This window comes from Schizosaccharomyces osmophilus, chromosome 1 (genome assembly GCF_027921745.1).
Source record: "Schizosaccharomyces osmophilus chromosome 1, complete sequence".
Lineage (NCBI taxonomy): Eukaryota > Fungi > Ascomycota > Schizosaccharomycetes > Schizosaccharomycetales > Schizosaccharomycetaceae > Schizosaccharomyces > Schizosaccharomyces osmophilus.
In genome coordinates this window covers 3754826-3773197 of record NC_079238.1, presented here as the reverse complement: position 1 = coordinate 3773197, position 18372 = coordinate 3754826, and the positions used below count along the sequence as shown (strand labels likewise).

Genomic DNA, 18372 nt, shown 5'->3' with positions numbered 1-18372 from the left:
CTTTTGTAAAATTCGTACATAAACTCTATTACACTATCAATACGAATCTAGTTTTTTGTCATTTAAATATAAATATACACGAGAATATTTTGAATAAGAGATTATTTATTTGGGCTCATGAAAAATGAAAAATAACATTTTAAAGTAAAGCAGAAGCTTTGTTTTCAATTAAAAGATCAACAACTGTTCCCATGTTCTTAATGACCTCCAAAGCAGCCTCGTAAGTTTTATCTTGTTGGGGTTCATCAAAGACAATTAAGACGCCGCTACCTTGATCAAGAATTCCATAAAACACTTTGTCTAAAATCATTTGACTAAGTTTACCTTCAACTTGTACGGTAGAAAGACCAATCAAATTGGCAATGTGTGAAACTTCGATGCGACTGTAAGGTTCTACGACACGAAGTAAGTTTTGTTCTAAGAGGTTATCATATAAAGTGCTAAGATGAGAACGGATTATAGGATCAGAGGCCAATTCTTGCTTGAAGTCTTGTAAGGCCTTTTCAAATTCAGCGAGAGAACGATTTTCATGAGCTTGGGCGACAGCACGCATGGCGTCTATCTCCCTTCCAGAGTACTTCACAGAGTGCTTTCCTGTTAACAAAGATTTTACCTCAGATATAGAGTTTAACATGATCTGAGAAAGTAGCATATATTTGAAAGAAGAAAGAGCCTTTTTCACGTCGTCCAATGAGTTGTAACCTTCATAAGCTTCATAAAAATAGGAGTAAGCGGTTTTAAAGTCTGCCTCTTCAGCATGTAAAATACCGCTTTGCATATCTAAGCTGGCTTGAAGGGCAGCAGGGCAGTATATGGCATTAGCGGCCGTACGAGCAGCGGTAAGGGAAGCACGAGCTTTGGGAATGTTTCGAATGGCATGATAAACTCTAGATTCTAGTAAATGAACTTCCGTGAGAAGCATTTTATCATCCATCCTTTTGAGTTCAAAAAGAATAGTATTCGTTAGGTTGATGGCATCGGTATAAGAGCTATTTTCATAATATAAAGAAATAAGCTTCGTGTCTAAGGCTTGACGAAGAAAGGTTCGCTTTTCGTCAATAGCCCATTCCCTACAGCTTTTCGTGACTTCAATTTGCAAAAGTAGTGAACTTTTCGCACCGGAAAACTTATCGATCAATGTACGAACTAGAGTTGTGTTAACGATCCTGCAAGAGTATTTTCGAGCAACTTACTAATTTTTGCTGATTTGGCTTTCGAAAAATTCGACATCAACGGTCTAACTTCTTGCACGAATTTAGCTAAATCTCCATGACGACTAAATTGTCAGCAACACTCCTCACACTAGGGCTTATTTATTTCTTACTTTTCAGCAACATAGAGATCGCTCAAGCCGATTATCGCTTGTTCTTGCTCGTTAATTAGAGAGTCATCTTTCTTTACATCTTTTTGAAGAATCTCCCTATAGATGATCTCTGCTTTCGCAAAGTTCTTGCTTTTTAGCTCAGCTCCTGCTTGTTCAATGCTGGCGTTTGACGACATGTTGTTGGTAGCTGCTTGCTATCGCCTCTGCTGCTTATTTCATGGAAGAAACTTACAAGTTACAGTGTTACTTCAGTAAATTGGCGATTCAAAGTGAAAGAAGGCTATTTTATAAACATATCTCGGAAATCACTATGTATTTCTTTTTAAAGAAAGCATTTAAATATAAATTTCGTCTCAAAAGACTATAAAATGCCCGACCTTTTAGGGTGCTAGCAATGGCCATGATGTACCATCGTAAACAGACAGAAATGGGTATCAAACTAAAGTAGAAATTCTCAATAATTCAACAAAAATAATATATGTCGAGAATTTTCATATTATTTAGGAGGGAAATGGATCCACTTACTCAACACCATCGGTCCTTCGTAGTCAAATACAACCATCCAACGATACAGTTTTCCAAGTTTCTAAAAATTCGGACGAACCAGCGAATTTGGTCGTTCTTTTCATTTAATTTTAGAATTCATGTCAGGAAATCCTAATCAAAATGGTAAAATCAATGAACGAGATGCCAAAGAAGCAGGTGAGCTAAAAAAAGAGATTCGACTCATAGAACGTGAAATCCCTGAGAAACTTTTGGAAACTATCCCAGAAGCAAATCAATATGTTGAACTACAGGAAATTGAGAAACGTTTAGACTCATTAATTGTGCGAAAACGCTTCGATTTACAGGATTCTCTTAGTCGTCAGTCAAAAAAGACCAGAGCAGTACGGATTTTCATTCGTAAAACTCTAGAAAATCAAGCCTTTCAAAATCTTCATGAAAAAAATAATATTCAATCTAACGATTTAACTTCTCTTTCTGTTCCTTCTTGGACAATTCATATGGAAGGAAGATTGATTCCTGTATGTTGAGATATTCCCAACTTTGGTTCAACTTTGACTAACAGAAGCAGGGAAATGAAGAAGACAAGAACCAATTAGATGAAATACCTTTCACCACATTATTCAAAAAAATTGCTTTTCAAGTACATCGCTCAGAGGAATTGTATCCGGAAAGTAATTACGTAGAATGGAATAAGCTTTCAAATGGCGCCAATTTGGCAAATGAGCTCAGAATAAAGAGAAACGGAGATCAGAATGTAAATATAAGTATACTTTTGTATCCCGATGAGCATCCTGAACGCTACAAATTATCCAATGCATTCGCCAATCTCTTGGGAATCAAAGAGGGAACACGTCCTATCATTGTCGCGGCTTTATGGCAGTACATCAAGGTAAGTCTTGCAATCTAGATGGAAATTTGCCTTTCACCTTTTTCTCTAGCAGACATTAACACCAATTTAGTTTCATCGACTTCAGGATTTGGAAGAAAAGCGTTTAATCAACTGCGACAAAGGATTAAGAGACGTAAGTTTTTTTTAAGATAATTTTCGTTGTTAATTTTTTAGCTTTTTGAAACAGACAGACTTTACTTTCCTAGAATACCCGAGCTGATGAACCGGTTCTTGGAACCACTCGATCCTATTGTTTTATCGTTTGGATTAAAGTATGTTTTTTAAATCAGATGATTGATGATTAACACAGTTTTAGTGTGAATGAAGAGTCAGACAAGCCATTTGAAACCTTTGACGTTTTTGTTAATGCGGACGATCCCAAGCAAACCCAAACTCGGACATTCTTGACTAATGTGATGAACCAAAATGAAATCAAAATTCTCGATGAGAAGATTTCAAGCTTTATTGAAGCTATCCATTATTCCAAATCAAAACATGATTTTATGCGACAATTTTCAGAGGACCCTGTACTGTTCATTCATCGATGGACTGAATCTCAAAGTAAGGATTTGGAAGTTATTTTGGATGGCTCTGAAACAAATATTGCTGAAAAAAGAGACTCAAAATACTACCAACAACCTTGGGTTGAGGAAAGCGCTTTTCATTTTTTAAATAGATTAAACAGCAAAAAACAGCAAGAAATTCTTAATGCATCTACTAGGAAATAAAAAGTCATGGATTCGAACCACCAACGCATTAGCTATATATTAGATCTCTGAATTAAAAACGAAATGTCATTGTATAATAAAACACATGCATGTATATAGTCACATATACATACATGAAAACTAGCATGTAACAATAAAAGGAATCATCTACCTATCAAAAAGCCATTGCAAACACAGAACTTCATACTTCATAAGAATAATCAAAAACCGACCATGACAACACTCCTGTAAAGAAAAAATAGAAAATCAACAGAAGAATTAAATTTTCTAGTCCTTTAGACGAATGTATGCTCGCATCATCGCTCGAGCTCCTCTTCCGAAGATGCGACCAGCACCATCACGATCCATTTCGAGAATGGCAAGTGCATCGCGAATGCTAATGACGCCTTTCTCTTCGGTTTGAATAGGTAATGTACCATCACGAGCCATCATTTTATGAGTGTTGTTTTCCTTTTTTCGAATTCCAAAACCACCTCCTATGGCAGGGGCAGCCGGAGTTATGTCTGTGGCCATCCAAGAGTATTTCTTACCACCAGAAGGTAAGGCACTTCCTGCCATAATACTAGCGGTGGCATTCGTCATTCTGTTCTGGGCATCTTCTGAGATATTTTTTGCGGCAGCCGAAGAGCTTTGCTCTTTTCTACGTCGGCTGGAAGACCCTTCTTCACTATTTGGATTTGTATTTAACTCGGCAAGTCTAGCTTCATGTTCAGCTCGACGGACATTCAAGACAGCACGTCTTCGCTCTTCACTTTCGTATTCCTTGTAAGCAGAATTCGCTAATGTTTGGCGAACATTATCAAGTTGTAAATTATTTTTCGTATCAATTCGAGCAGTACGATGATTGCTTTCGACAATCATTCTCTGTAACAAATTGGCCATGTAATCGCGTACTGCCATAGAGATGAGCGCGTGAATATCTGTATCCATACTCTTCAATCGATGCAAATTTACAATACTGCTGACTGTTTGCATCAAGGTGTATGAATTTAAAAAGTCGCATTTCTTCGATCGATCTTCAGATGAAAGTGCAAAGGTATTTAGAGATGCTGGATCATAATAGGACGTGGAAAGGTTTAGCTCTTCTTCTTTTAATTGAATACCACACGATATCAAAGCATCCTGTAATTGGTCTGCTTCCTGACGATCCCCGGTGGCAGCTGTGTTGCCGGCAGCTCCTGAGGACGAAGGGACATTTCCAGGCCGAGAAGGCCCATAATGTAGTTTACCGACTCCAGAGCCTTGATTGCCTCCAAAAGAAGGCTTTCTACCACTCACGTATGCTGGATACTCTTGATAATCGTCATTTCTCGTACGTTTCACTTGCGGTGCCTCTTCGTCGTCTCCATATCTTTTCATATTATCATTATTATAATCCATTAAATAAATAATGAAAACTCAATGGTTAAATGTCAATGCTTTTGCCTTTTCCTTCCAATTTCTGATTCCCGATGCTTGCTCTGTTCAGCTTCGATTTTATTCAAATCTAGTCATAATTGTGCCTTACCCTTACTCCACTCAAGTACCTTAAATAAAAGATAGGAAATTACTTTATGCCTCATTAGAGTCATCTGAACCTGTAAATAAAGTTATTAGTAACTTGAATCAGTTTGACTACTGCAAACGCTCATTGTTTACTGACTTTGAGTAGTTTCAGTGAATCCTTGAGGAAATTGGAGTCTCCCGTGTCTGATTTTGAAATTTTGTTTTTTGTAGGGTAAAGTTTCATCCAAGAGCGTCCCTGTGAGCTACATTTTCTACTTTTCATTCCTTTTAATTCGCGATTTGCGTGTTATACTTGAATTTGGAAAAAGGATTTTGAATGGCTCACTTTTCATATTATCTTTAAAGACGATTTATAATAAAATCGCTGATTTTGTTGTCTGGTTGGATTCCTTCACCATACTTGTACCTTACCTTTGCTCGATTCTTGAATTGAATTTACAGGAATATTCTATTTGGTAGAGCTTGGGAATTTTGTTCATTCTTTTGGTTACTTGCTGGCTCGCTGGTGCACAGTTTCTATAATATCTTCTTACTTTTAAAACAACTGGTTTCCGAAAATTCGATCGAGTTTCGCGAAAATCTGTTGTCTTGGTGGTGCTCTCTTTACTGTTATTTCATTTATTTTTTCCTTTCCCAGAAGCCTGTTGACCTGTCATAGGTTTTTCAAACGATATCCCGACATTACACATAGTTATCTGCAGTGCACATTAAAGTATTAGACTTGCTCCTGCTTATACTCATTTCCGTTGATTTTTATCTATAATTTTATTTTACAAATTCTTTGTTGATTGCAATGAATACACACGAAGCCTTATCGATGCAGATACGAGAAGAAGCTTCTCAGCTATCTACTAGAGAGGAAATGATTTCCCAAGTGAAATCATGTTTGCATTTAAAAAAGGGCGTGAAACTTTCTTATATCAAGAATAACGCCCGGACTCTTCGTGACCCAAGCAAGCACTTATGCCTCCTTTGTGCGGTCGGTTCAAGGACGAATGAGGATTATGAACTAAATATTTGTACTAATTGTGGCTATTTATTTTGTGCCCACAATGATAATCATTCGCTAACTCACTATAAGAAAAATAACAAGCACTCTGTTTTCGTAAATATCATAACACTGAAAAGCTTCTGTTATGCATGCAACATGGAGGTCCTTCCCTTCGACAAAAAGAACATGGTAATTCGAGACGTTTCTCAGTTTATCCGCACCAACCTTGTCTCTTCTGTTTCCTCTGAGCAACAAGATATTTCACCAGATACTTCACTAAATGCAAAGTCTCAGGAAAAATCATCCACTTTTTCGAAACATTTTTTCAAATCCTCTTCCTCTCCAAAGCTGCATATCATTCATCCTGGTTTAAAAAACATGGGTGCAACATGCTACTTTAATTCTGTTTTGCAAGTCTTATCTTCATCTGAACACCTTCACGACTGTATTAGTCGGCATCCTTTCCATCCAGATAGGGATCCAAAGTTACATTTCGAAAATCATTTAGATTCTTCGTTGCTTTCCTCATTTGTAAGGTTTATGGAATCCTTTTACAAAGCGGACGGATCCGTAACCGTTTTTCGCCCAGGAATTTTATTTAGCGAATTTCGATCCCGTCATCCTCAGTTTACTGAGGGAGTTCAACAGGACGCGCATGAACTTCTAAGGTACTTACTTAATGATTTAATAAATGAGGAAAAAGAAGTTGCTAAAGCCGCTAACAATATTGAGCCACCTTTGCTCCAATCGCATTCAAAAGTTCCTTCTGAGAATGGACATCAATCAAACAATAACCATAAGTCTGCCAGTCCTTTGGCTACTCCTATAAAAGAGGACTCCCCCATTGTGGGCGCTAATTCTGCTTCTTCGTATACACATTCCCCTAGTACTTCTCCTATTCCTTGTGTAAGCAAGGAGGATCATTCGTTAAAAAAAATTGACTCTATTCAATCAAGCATTGTCAACATAAGTGAAACAAAGCCAGACGAAGACTTCGTCATAACTGGTTCCAACAATCCTTTCAAAAGGGATAATAGACGAGATTTTAACCTTCACTCGCAGGAAGATTCCTCCCATGATGGAATTAACAAGATAAATAATCACTCTCCAAAGTTTGACAAGTCTGCAGCATCTTTTGCAAATGATTCTGAAGTTTCGATGATTCTAGATGAAGATTCTGCTCATACAGTGATAGATTCTTCATTCACAGGTCGCCTTGTAAGTCTTATTTTATGTAAAAACTGCAAGGAAGTTAGCAAAAGCTATGAGCCTACACAAGACTTCTCTTTATCTATACATGCGCATTCAAAAAGCTTGAGCAAGCGTCATCGCTTACATCGTGCGCTGCGGTCTCGTTTTGGAAGATCACCAAAGAAACCAACTGGGGTACCAGACGTAAAAATTATAATTGATGATGTTAATCCTGAAAACGAAAAAAATAAGGCTGATGACTCCCAGGGAGATAAGTCTGAGACGCCTAATGAACATTCCGCTGAGGATGAAAAATCAGCCGGTAGTTCATATTTTCAAAGTTTTCGGAGGTTGAGTAATCGATCTAATTATTCTCGTCGGTCGCAAAAACAGTCTAACAATTTATCATCTCTCATTTTTCCAGAATCAATGATTGCCAATAGTTCTTGTATAAATGAGCCAAATACCATTGTTGACTGTTTACGCAACTTTACTCGCATAGAAGAGTTAAGTGGCGACAATATGTTTGCTTGCGAGTCTTGTGGTCGTAGTTGCGACTGTAAATCTTCCTCTAATCATAATAGTGTATCGCAAGAAAACACTGAAGATGAAAGTGCTTGCGATTGTTCTGTGGATTTCACTTATCGGGAAGCTTATAAGCGACTCTTAATTGATTCACCGTTACCACCCGTGTTTGTGATTCACTTGAAGCGGTTTCATCACTATTTTTCGGCTGATGGAAGTTGCGATCCAAAAAAAATCACTGGGTTTGTACAGTTTGACCAAGAACTAGACGTCAACGAGTTTGTTATGCCCACGCTACAATCATTAGAAGGGAATAAGTATAGATTGTTTGGTGTCGTTACCCATTCAGGGACATTGAATTACGGCCATTACGTCGCTTATGTGTTGTCTCACAAGCATGTTCCAGCGGATAGGTCTGCGTCTCCAACATCTGAAACGCCGGAATCTGAAACAGAACCAGGAAGCAAAGAACGTCAATGGTTATACATAAGTGACAATATGGTCTCGAAAACTACCTGGGAAGAGGTTTCTAAGGTGGAAGCTTATATGCTTTTCTACGAAAAAATAAAATGAAAAGCTATATTCAGGAACACTTCGTTATCAGATGTACATTCTTTTATAAAATATCTATTTATTAATTCTTTTGGAGGATCTGCCTATTACTCTATTCATTTCGAAATTGACCATCTACCTTTCAAGTGTGTTTACATAAGAGGATTTTCTTCAACTACAAGCACTCCTAGGTTTACTTTACTTGTTTAGTTATCTTTTTAAATAATACATGATGAATCTATTGTTCATCCTCATTATTTAGTCTTTTATTCGTTTATGAAATTGGTTTCATTCTTGTTTTGTATGAATGAGTCTACGTTTTTTTGATGCGAGCTGCTTTATGAAGGGATTTCATTTAACATATACCACGAAAACTAACAAGCTAATCCCCTTGTTTCAAAACTTTTGGTAATCAGCAAGCATCCTATACTTAGCATTTAAAATTTTAATGTTATTGTTTACTTAATAAAATATGAAATATAAAACATTGAAAGCCAATGCCGATTTTTTGTGAGTTTTGAATATTTCCGTATAATTAAACCCTACGTTTTGGCCAATTCCTTGAATTATAACTTTCCTTTGTACAAGATTATATACTCGGATTTTATGGAGATTCTGCTTTTATTATAAATTATTTATCCATACTTTAGACGTATCACTGTGGTTGAAGTTTGGTTTTTCAGGCAACGATAAAAAAAGGAAAATATGAATACGGCTAGCGGTAACGTGAGTACAACTTTACAGGATCATGAACGATTGAACAAACTACTTGAAATAAATAGCCATCTGTTATGGAGATGTGCCGAGTTACATCAGATAAAAAAATTGTACGCTAGCGATGCAGACATACAGAGTAAAATGGCTATAATGCTTACAAGGTAATATAAATGTGCTAGATACGATTTGCAAGATTTAAAGGAGATCCGAAAGGACCAAAACAGCTAACTAAATAATAGGTACATGAGACGCATCAAAGACAACCTTGCATTCTTGGCGTCTTTGGCTTCAGGGCGACAAACACAAACCACGTTACCTCCTTTGACTTGCCCTGAAGGCATGCCTTATTTAGAACCTCATTATGAGGTGCTTCGACAGATGTTTCAAAAGTCGCAATCCAAAGCACCTTCTTACCCAGTACAAAATGCAGAGTCCAATCCTCAGAACTCACCTTACGGTCATTTTAACTCTACAAGCTTGGATAATTCTTTTCCAAACAAATCTTTTGATAACGGAGCGAATCCCAATGGACAACGTGCCTCACCGACAGTCGTGAATACCTTACGATCGCAACAAGATTTAATGAACTCTTATAATTCTTACCCGCAAACCCAATACTCTATAATGAATCCAACGATGGCCCGAAACTCAACGGACATGCGTCCTCCTGTGGCAGCCACAAGGACTACTCCCGATACCATTCAACTAAACAATGCTCCACAAAATGTTTACAGTCAAGATATGTATTCAAATATGCAGCAAAAATTACCTGATTCTGGTCAACAACATGTTCCAATGTTTAATCAATATCAACAGAACATTTACCCAAAATGAGAGTTATATATTATAACGTTGTGACTTTGCCTTTTCTACTTAGTGCCGTATTGATTATTAATCTTTTCCCGAATATCTTTCTGGTAGTGGTGGACTTGATCTTTCTATCATGCGACATAATTCAATATTTGTGAGTTATTTATTTTCGAATGAGGGCCCATTTGTATTTCACATCAGCACTTGAAAAAAAAAAAATTCCAAGTGAAGACGAAAACGAAAAGAAATAGTAGAAAATTAAAAGTCTATAATATGTCGGATTTCCATGTTGTCTCCTACCATGCATACTGCTAATTTGAGGTTAGGCAACCCTCATTGCAACGATCAAACGGCAACAAGTATTGTGATGGTAGGCATTAAGTAGAAACAATTTAAAAATCGGAAAGTGTGAAAGAATACGCATTGATCGAGGGGTTGACTTAATATACTGCAAAGTTCAATTAAGTCTCGGGAAAACTTCATTATAGAAACCAAATAGAGATCCTTGCTGTTCGAAAAACATTTATCAACCTTTGATGGAGCATGACTCTTCACCTTCGGTTTGGTGTACCGATTTGGCATATTTAGAAAGGGGTTCATTATTGTCTGAGAACTCGTAACGGGAATCTTCGGACGTAACAAAACCAACGTGATCTGCAAGCTTTCTTTTAAGAGATGCCTGAGGTTCTTTATCTTCATACTTACCACCATATCCCTCCAGGTATGTTTTTAGTTGGCTTGGATTCAAATTATCAATGTCAGAAATAACTCTTAATTCAGGCAGTTCAGAAGGAGTTTTTTGTCCATTGATAAATGGAACTGGCTTTGTATCTTTGAAAATAACTCTGTTTACAGTGTTTTCCGATCTCTGTGCTGAGGTTCTTGCCTTGTTTATCTCGGAATTATTTTCCTTGATTTTTGAGGTAATATCAATATAATATCCTCTAGAATTGGTATCAACAAATTGCATTTGTGCATCCACTGATTGTAGTTCTTTTTTCATGCTCTCGACATCTTTTCTGAGGCTACCTAACTTTTCATTAAGCTCTTGAGACATGTCTTCTCTTAAGTCTTGAAGCATCTCTCGAATTTCAGACATATCATCTTGTGGAGGAGCCTCTTCTTCTAGTTTAGATGCAAGTGCTTTGTAGAGGTTGATCAGCTTGCTTCTGAATCTATTGAACTTCTTTTGGGGAACTGCCCCCACCAATTCATAAGTGAATTTTTCTAAGGATGCAAAAGAATCATCAGATGGTGGAGCAACTTCAAATGGGTTTTTAAATAACTCTTGGTCCATCTTTCAAAGGGTCAAGGCAGTGAAAAGAAGGAACAATGAAAAGGAAATTGGCCGGCTGCAGCAACTCCCTGAGATACATAAAGGATATTGGCATTTGGTTGCACATGAATGACGCTGCTTAGGTGTCCTATATCGTCAGAATGTCATCTAACGAACTATCCCGCTCTAATCTTATGTTGTTGATTGAAAGTATTTTCAATCAATTATTTTATGTTACAAAACGTAAACAGGGCAAAATCACCCATTTATGGAATGTTGAGGAGAGATAATTATATCCTATATAAAGCATATTTCGAAAAAATATTTCATTAAAAGGTAAAAAACTCGTTCATCATTTTATATGGGCTAATACGCTCCTCTCTCTACTTAATCCTTCAAAATAAACTACCTGTATGGATAGTATTAGCGTGGTATCAAAAGAATATAGAAGTCGTAAGTCGTATTCTGGATGAATTGACAAACTGTGAATAAAATGAGAATAAAGTGAGTAGGGAGCCTACAGCACCCCGGATTCCCATGTTGTCTCCAACCATAGTACTAACGAGGCCCTCAGACGCTTAACTGCAGTGATCGGACGGGAACTGGTGTTTTCGCCTAGGTGTGGCCGTAGACGTTTGTTGTGGTCTGTAAAAATAATTTAATTCATAATTGATCCAGTCTTTTTGGCTTGATGAACTACAAGATCCAATTCGGCTCAGTTCTATCTGGTAATTTATCACGGTTGAATGGAGAATGCTTTCATATTATAAGAATAATATTTGAAAACACACTGTTTTTCTCTTTTCTATTGGTTCACATCCTACTAGGCTGTCAGAGCTTTGTTTCTACGCCGCTAAGTGTAAGACTCAGCGTATGAGTTTATGGTTTGAAAAAACCTTGAACTTTCATATATATGGATCCACTAATATATTTTCATAGTGCGTCGACTTGACTCACCATATAAACGATAATTTAATTTATTAAGCTACATCTGTCGAATCTTTTAATCTGAAGATTTGTGCTTTCTACGCTGTGAATCAATTTTACCTCTGGCGGTAATCACTTTCGTCCCTGCCATTTATGAATTATATGCGGAAAGTACGAAGTTCATTACGGCAGAATTTTCGTCGGAATAATTAAATAATCATTAAAAAGGTGTTCTATTCACGAAGAAGATGAACAATGCGTAAACAACGATGCTGTGAAACGAATCAACAGATTCATGAAAGAGCGAATGAGAAAAGCAATTAAAGCTATCATATAACGATAATGCTTACTTTGGTGGATGCGAATGCAGAAACTTGATGGACTGCAATTGACATGGATATTTCCAAAGAAGGAGCGAAATATAAAGAATGAAAGCAGGTTCGGTAAAACTCAAACTCAAACTTCAGCGCTTTGCTCAGCAAGAGGCTGAAGTTCGATTCCTTCGTTCTGAGGTACTTGCTCTCCTCGATTTGTATCTTTAAAATAGGTTAATTAAAGCCCTAACGATAGCAAGCATTTACGAAGTGTACAAACCTAAAATACGATCCACAGCGTTTCCTATTCCGTTTACGCCAACGCCTATGCCGTTTCTCAGATCGACGAGAACTAATCTTAATATTTCACGCGCATTTGCATTCACTAGAACAGTTAGAATATTTCGCAGGGTGTATCGCATACTCGTTAAAACAAGAATAAACATTATGTCAATGGCACCAAACAGCCAGTAACAGAACGAGTTTATGTTTTCAGTCCATACTAGCTTCTTTCCAATAAAGTAACAGAAACCATTGAAACAACACACAGAGATTGCTGCCGTCAACATGTTGTGCAGCACTCTACCAGCTTGCGTGAACCATTCTTTAGGCATTTGAGTTATTACTAATAGTTAGTGAGTCATTAAAAATCCTGAAATTAGTTTCTTACCAATTGTCAATGACAGAAATAGAGCGCACCAAACGCCAAAAAGTACCCAAACGGCAAGCTGATTAAACGGAATTTCGTAAACAAGAAGAATGACCCTCGCAATAATTAAGCATACATTATATACAATAAAAATAGCAAAAACAATTGCTAATTCACGAGGCGTCAGATATCTTTTCTTTTTAGAACTTTCTTCTGTTTCAGGAGCCATTTCGAGATCAATAAATTTGGTTGAAGCTAATGGATGTATTAGTAAATAGTTCTTTGTTTGTAAAAAGATAGAGGTGTCTATAATGTTTGCTGACAGTTATCGACAAGGTTATTAGTTTCAAACCCGACAAATAAATAAACAAGCATGATTCTTCCATCAAGAACCGTTCCAGCAAGAACACAAAGAATCAACCTTTCCTTTCTATTTCAACTAATCTTACCTGTATACGGAGGAGGCGTACCATCAGAAGGAGACGACTGACTATCTGCCTTTTCATCATTGAGCGTTTTGGAAGAGTCATCAGAATCTGAAATAGGAGTATATTTGTTTTTCATATTTACAATGGCAATTAGAGCCAAAATAACACCGATAGTTACACTCTAAACGAAATCAACTAGAATCACTAAGAAAAGTCCGTTGGAACTGGTTGCACTTTTCAATAATCTGTCGAAAAAGGGAATTGAGCCTCGCTCCAAAAAAGCAAATAAATCATTCAGCTTAACTTTTCCTTTAAAACCAACGATGCGAGTTTGAAAAAATCATGGTAATGGCTTTTCGCATGTCTTAATTCATAAAAGCAGCGACATTATGTCACTGACTGGTCACAGTCCTCATTGCGATTTTTCTTAATAGTATAATCCAAAAGAGTCGTCGTTTATTACAAAAAGTAAACAAAGGAACTTTGAGCAAAGAAATCATGCTGTTTGCTTAAATTATAAATAGCAGGATTAGAAATGCATATCTCTATATTGGAAAGTAAAGCATTTTTTGTCATAATGTCCGCCGGTCTTTTCATTACTCTTCAGGATGCTTGCATACAAAAGAACAAGGATTGCAAAAAGCCTACAGCATCCCGGATTCTCATGTTGTCTCCAACCGCAGTATTGAACTAACGAGACCCTCAGACGCTTCACTTAACTGCAGCGATCAGACGGGAACTGGTGTTTTCGCCTAGGTGTGACCGTAGACGTTTTGGACTAGTACAATAAAGTTTTTATGAGAGTAATCTAAATTAGCATAACGGTAACTTATTACATGGCAAACTCCACAACGTTAGTTTATGGTCACATTCCTTTACATAGTTCTATTCCATCATAAGCTACATCCAGTAAATCATTATCTTTATCCACCTATACATTGCAAATCAAATATCCTAATTTATTCCGACGCAAGATGTACAACGCTTGATGTACGAGTCATAGTCTATATGAATTATATATCGTGTTACTGTTCCTAATAAACCTTTAGGTACTGAACCCTACTTTAGGCAAACAACTAAATTTTTTATATATACCTAGGACGCAAGAAATAAACGAAGACAATATCCAAGAAACTGTTTAAATAGGGAGAAATCAAACAACAAAATTCAGCACCTCCTAAATAAGGTGCATGACAAAATCAAGGTTTCCCAATTTCAAAACATCCATACAATTGATCCCATTAGTATATGAATGTGCGCATATATAATAAAAGGGAAAAGCTTTGAAGGAGCATTCCTTGAAGACTCAAAAAAGACTTAGTCAATTTAAGATTTAGATTTCTTGGATTTTTTCTTCTTTTTCTCGCCAGAAGCTTCTTCTCCGTCTTCAGATTTTCTCTTCTTTTTCTTTTCCTTTTTGCTATCTGATGACTCATCAACATCCTTACTCTTGGAAGACTTTTTCTTCTTCTTTTTGGAATCCTTGTCTTCCTTGGGTTTTTCTTCTTCACTTTCACTCTCTTCCTTCTTATCAGCGTCATCGGTGGTAACAACAGTGTCAGTAGCAGGGTTGTAGGCGGCACCACCACTGATATCGTGCTTTTGTTGTTGAACCGAGGCGGTTGGCAAAGGCAAAAGCTTTCCACCTTCAAGGGAACGAAGACGGTTTTCAACGCGAATGCGATTCTCCAGACCGACGTTACCATCAACAATATTTTTGTCAGTCAAAGCATCAACACGAAGGGACAAGGCGGCCTTGGTAGCCAAAACTCTAGCTATTTTACCCTTGTTTTTAGAATTAGCTTGACCAACCAAGCTAGCGTGGTAGATCAAACCGTACTTGGGAGTACTGTGCTTGGTTTTCAAGGCACGGAAAAGAGCCTTTTCAGCACCCAAAATTTGGAGAGTGGAAGCAGGTTGCTTGGCCAAGTTCATCAAAGAGCCAGCGTGAGCTATCAAACGAGCACCGACAAGTTCACCGACAAGAGCAGTCAAGTTGGGAGCAATGGCATGCATTCTGTTGCGGAGATATTCTGATAACTGAGCTCTGTAAGCTGCCAAATCAAGAACTTGTTGTGCCAAGATAGAAATGTTTTCCAAATCTTCGGCGGTAATTTCGGTACCCATAGAAATCTCAGCAGCACTCTTTAAAGTGGCCTCGACTTCTTCAGGAAGAACATCGCTGAAATCGGTAGAAGAACAGCTGGTACGCATACCCATAGTCTTAATAACGCGGGCATATGCCAAGTTATCTTGAACAATCTTGCCCATTTCAGGGAAATGCCAACCATACCATTCACGAACACGCATAGCGTAGGTATTCAACTCTTTGTCGAGATCGTCAAGGAGAGCAATTGCTTGAACGATCATTGTGTCAACCTTGTCGGGAGAGAACTTGAGCTTATGACGAGAAAGGGAGTGCGAAAGACCCAAAGACATGGCGTTAATATCAGAGGGTGCCAAGCCAGCAATCAACGAAGACATATGCTCACGAATACCACGGTATAGATCCTGGACGGATGAGTCAGACATAACCTCAAACTCAAGACCAGGCAATTTGTTAATGGCGTTACCAAGCTTGGGATCAGCAACAACAAGCATATTATTTTTTTTGTCGGACAAGTCCTTCAAAAGATTTGAAAGCTTAGGGGAAACCTTGCCCTCGATAAGAGCGGAGACATTGTCGACGGCATCCACTGTACTTTCGAATTTTGCAAATGACTGCAATTTTAAGCTACAAACCGGTGTTAGTGAAATTCAGTATTTGTTTTTGCTTTTCCATACATATTCGAAGCACCTTCAGCTGTTTTTAAGTCGTCGACTAAGGCTTCACGCTTTTTCAACAATTTATCTTTTGCCTTAAAAACGGCATAACCGGCCGCAGTCTCTAAACTTTGTTAATTTCTTGTTTTCATCATAACTTGCAAGGCAGAAAGTTATTTACCTGTAAGAATCAACATTTCTGCGACTTTTCACGTTTTTAAACGTGTAGTATGCTTTGGTAGTTGTTGGTGAAGCGCAGAAAATTTATGAACGGCCACATTTTGTGGAGCAAACAGCAGCAATACTGTAATTAGGATAACGAATTAGAACGCATCTTTTGAAAGTTGCAGTCGTAAACAAACAATGGTTACATTATTCCCTACTTGCGAATTACAAAAATACCTTTTTTTTTTCTTTTAAAATGACTTTTGAGGTTTGTTTTCGAAACTTATTTTGGGCAGAAGTGGTTTTTGGTTTTCCTTTAGCTTTACAAATGAAAAGCGCCTGGACATTAGAAGTTGATGTAGAGTGTAAAGGTGAAATGGGTCAAACCTGATACAATTGTACATTTGCATGATTTTAATTCTAATTTTATTTGAACGATTTCTCTCATGCTTTCATAGGGAACATTTGTTACGAGTAAGATGATATTCAATAGTATTATCGAGAGAACACGAGGAATAGGAAAATGGACTACTTCACAATAATTTTAAATTTAAAGTACAAATATCATTTTCTTCCTGAATTGCTTTTCTGCTGTACTAAATTCTTTATACTCGTACTGTATATGGAATGCTGGAAAAGCAAAACACTACCCACAAAAACCTTCGATACGTTTGGAAGAGCTAACGGGTGAGGGAGCCCTGCTTTGTATTCTACCATTCTCTTAAATTGTTTATAAAACATTTCCATTCGGTTTTTTGTAATAGAAAACAAGCTCTAGGACTTTCTTTTGGGTAAAACGGTGTAACATGAAATGAGCAGTCGTATACCAAATGTAAATGATGTGTTGACAAAACAGTGTAGTGCTCCATTGAATATCTATAACTTTTATATATATATTCAATATGAAGAGCGAGGAGTTGACTATCTAGATATGTGGTTGGATATTAGTTTGCTCGACATCCTTACCAGAATCTATTATAAAGAAATTGAAAATTCCCATTCTATCGCTACACAGAGTAGCTCTACCCTTGGCCTAAATGGCTCTCGAGCCCGGACACCGAACCAATCGAACGTTTCTTATGGTTTTTTGGAAGACTACTATCTCCCTAATTTTGGACCGCTATTCACAGAAAACATATTCAATATGGAAATCTTAGACCCAGCCTCCCTTTTTCATAACAAGGATCGAGCATCTTATTTAAAAGAAATTCATCCCTCTAATGATCCAAAGCCTTTTCTTCCTTCCTTCGGAATGATCTCACATAATCATTTGTTTGCTTTTCGACAGATAATAATAAACAGATACTTGACAAAAGGGTCCCCTTTTCGGGTTCCCCTTCCATCGCGTTTGGTGAATCCACTACTTAATGCCTCAAAGTATCAAGTGGCCGAGGATCCAAACATCCTTGAAGAAGTTCATTCCTATATATTTCACTTTATTCTCAAACCTGCATATACTCGATTTTTGGATCAACAAATGAAGCACAACATTCATGCTGCTAGCTATGCCGTCAGATTTCTCATCGGATACATCGCTACCTTTGCAGCATATTGGCTTGGGTTTTGCGGCATCTTTTTGGAGTATTCTAGAAGAGTACGGGTTTGGACTTTGCTTCCCTTTTTCATTGGATTTTATAACCTCATTTGTTCGTGGTTTTGCTTAGATCCTTTGTTGGCACTTGTTGGATATAATGAAACAAAGCCGTTTCATTTTTCAAAAGTACAAAACAAGAGGATCCTTCTTCACTTACAGATTAAGGCAGTTTACGCAGGTTTGTTAATCGCTGCATTAGTAGCTGCCAATACAGCAATCTTCAGCAGCGTACCTTCAATTCGACTATAAAACGATCCTTCATTTTTATTTATCTTTATTTTTATGACCACATTTCATTCCGATTCTATTGAAGACTATTTGCTCGTTTTATGCTTTCTTTCATTTCTGTTTCATAGCAACAATCAAACACGGACTCTTTTGATAACATAATATAATTCCTTACTCTTTCGTTCTTTTTTTTATTTTTTTTTTATTTTTAAATTTGAACGCTAGAAAAACTCCATTGCACAGAACCAGATAATCAAAGCCAGTTTTTCGACCTAGCGATAGAAATCA

General features: G+C 37.3%; 9 protein-coding genes and 2 non-coding genes across 11 annotated transcripts; 4 read left to right on the top strand and 7 right to left on the bottom strand.

Moving 5' to 3' along the window:
- Window positions 1–139: 139 nt before the first annotated feature.
- Window positions 140–1500, bottom strand: rpn6 (19S proteasome regulatory subunit Rpn6; the record flags this gene model as incomplete). The annotated part of the gene is made up of 3 exons (XM_056180505.1): window positions 140–1146; window positions 1194–1276; window positions 1325–1500. The coding sequence occupies 3 exons, from the start codon at window positions 1498–1500 to the stop codon at window positions 140–142; spliced, it is 1266 nt and encodes a 421-aa protein (XP_056036472.1).
- Window positions 1501–1968: 468 nt separating this feature from the next.
- Window positions 1969–3448, top strand: ssr3 (SWI/SNF and RSC complex subunit Ssr3; the record flags this gene model as incomplete). The annotated part of the gene is made up of 5 exons (XM_056180504.1): window positions 1969–2349; window positions 2400–2720; window positions 2791–2853; window positions 2895–2992; window positions 3037–3448. 5 exons carry the CDS (start codon window positions 1969–1971, stop codon window positions 3446–3448), a joined length of 1275 nt encoding a protein of 424 aa, XP_056036475.1.
- Window positions 3449–3715: 267 nt separating this feature from the next.
- Window positions 3716–4828, bottom strand: taf4 (transcription factor TFIID complex subunit Taf4; the record flags this gene model as incomplete). Its single annotated transcript, XM_056180503.1, has 1 exon — window positions 3716–4828. One exon carries the CDS (start codon window positions 4826–4828, stop codon window positions 3716–3718), a length of 1113 nt encoding a protein of 370 aa, XP_056036474.1.
- Window positions 4829–5747: 919 nt separating this feature from the next.
- Window positions 5748–8234, top strand: ubp7 (ubiquitin C-terminal hydrolase Ubp7; the record flags this gene model as incomplete). Its single annotated transcript, XM_056180502.1, has 1 exon — window positions 5748–8234. One exon carries the CDS (start codon window positions 5748–5750, stop codon window positions 8232–8234), a length of 2487 nt encoding a protein of 828 aa, XP_056036609.1.
- Window positions 8235–8918: 684 nt separating this feature from the next.
- On the top strand, window positions 8919–9764 carry snf30 (SWI/SNF complex subunit Snf30; the record flags this gene model as incomplete). Its single annotated transcript, XM_056180501.1, has 2 exons — window positions 8919–9091; window positions 9170–9764. The coding sequence occupies 2 exons, from the start codon at window positions 8919–8921 to the stop codon at window positions 9762–9764; spliced, it is 768 nt and encodes a 255-aa protein (XP_056036610.1).
- Window positions 9765–10266: 502 nt separating this feature from the next.
- On the bottom strand, window positions 10267–11037 carry SOMG_01707 (uncharacterized protein; the record flags this gene model as incomplete). Its single annotated transcript, XM_056180500.1, has 1 exon — window positions 10267–11037. One exon carries the CDS (start codon window positions 11035–11037, stop codon window positions 10267–10269), a length of 771 nt encoding a protein of 256 aa, XP_056036613.1.
- Window positions 11038–11530: 493 nt separating this feature from the next.
- On the bottom strand, window positions 11531–11645 carry SOMG_10041. The gene has a single exon (XR_008803574.1). It is a non-coding gene; the product is annotated as a 5S ribosomal RNA (ribosomal RNA).
- A 754-nt stretch (window positions 11646–12399) lies between these two features.
- Window positions 12400–13470, bottom strand: wtf14 (wtf meiotic driver; the record flags this gene model as incomplete). Its single annotated transcript, XM_056180499.1, has 5 exons — window positions 12400–12479; window positions 12538–12642; window positions 12682–12882; window positions 12928–13161; window positions 13356–13470. 5 exons carry the CDS (start codon window positions 13468–13470, stop codon window positions 12400–12402), a joined length of 735 nt encoding a protein of 244 aa, XP_056036614.1.
- A 507-nt stretch (window positions 13471–13977) lies between these two features.
- On the bottom strand, window positions 13978–14102 carry SOMG_10040. Its single transcript, XR_008803573.1, has one exon. It is a non-coding gene; the product is annotated as a 5S ribosomal RNA (ribosomal RNA).
- Window positions 14103–14660: 558 nt separating this feature from the next.
- Window positions 14661–16294, bottom strand: nop58 (U3 snoRNP protein Nop58; the record flags this gene model as incomplete). The annotated part of the gene is made up of 3 exons (XM_056180498.1): window positions 14661–16068; window positions 16119–16221; window positions 16279–16294. 3 exons carry the CDS (start codon window positions 16292–16294, stop codon window positions 14661–14663), a joined length of 1527 nt encoding a protein of 508 aa, XP_056036611.1.
- A 779-nt stretch (window positions 16295–17073) lies between these two features.
- On the top strand, window positions 17074–18105 carry SOMG_01704 (endomembrane protein; the record flags this gene model as incomplete). The annotated part of the gene is made up of 1 exon (XM_056180497.1): window positions 17074–18105. One exon carries the CDS (start codon window positions 17074–17076, stop codon window positions 18103–18105), a length of 1032 nt encoding a protein of 343 aa, XP_056036612.1.
- Window positions 18106–18372: the final 267 nt, after the last annotated feature.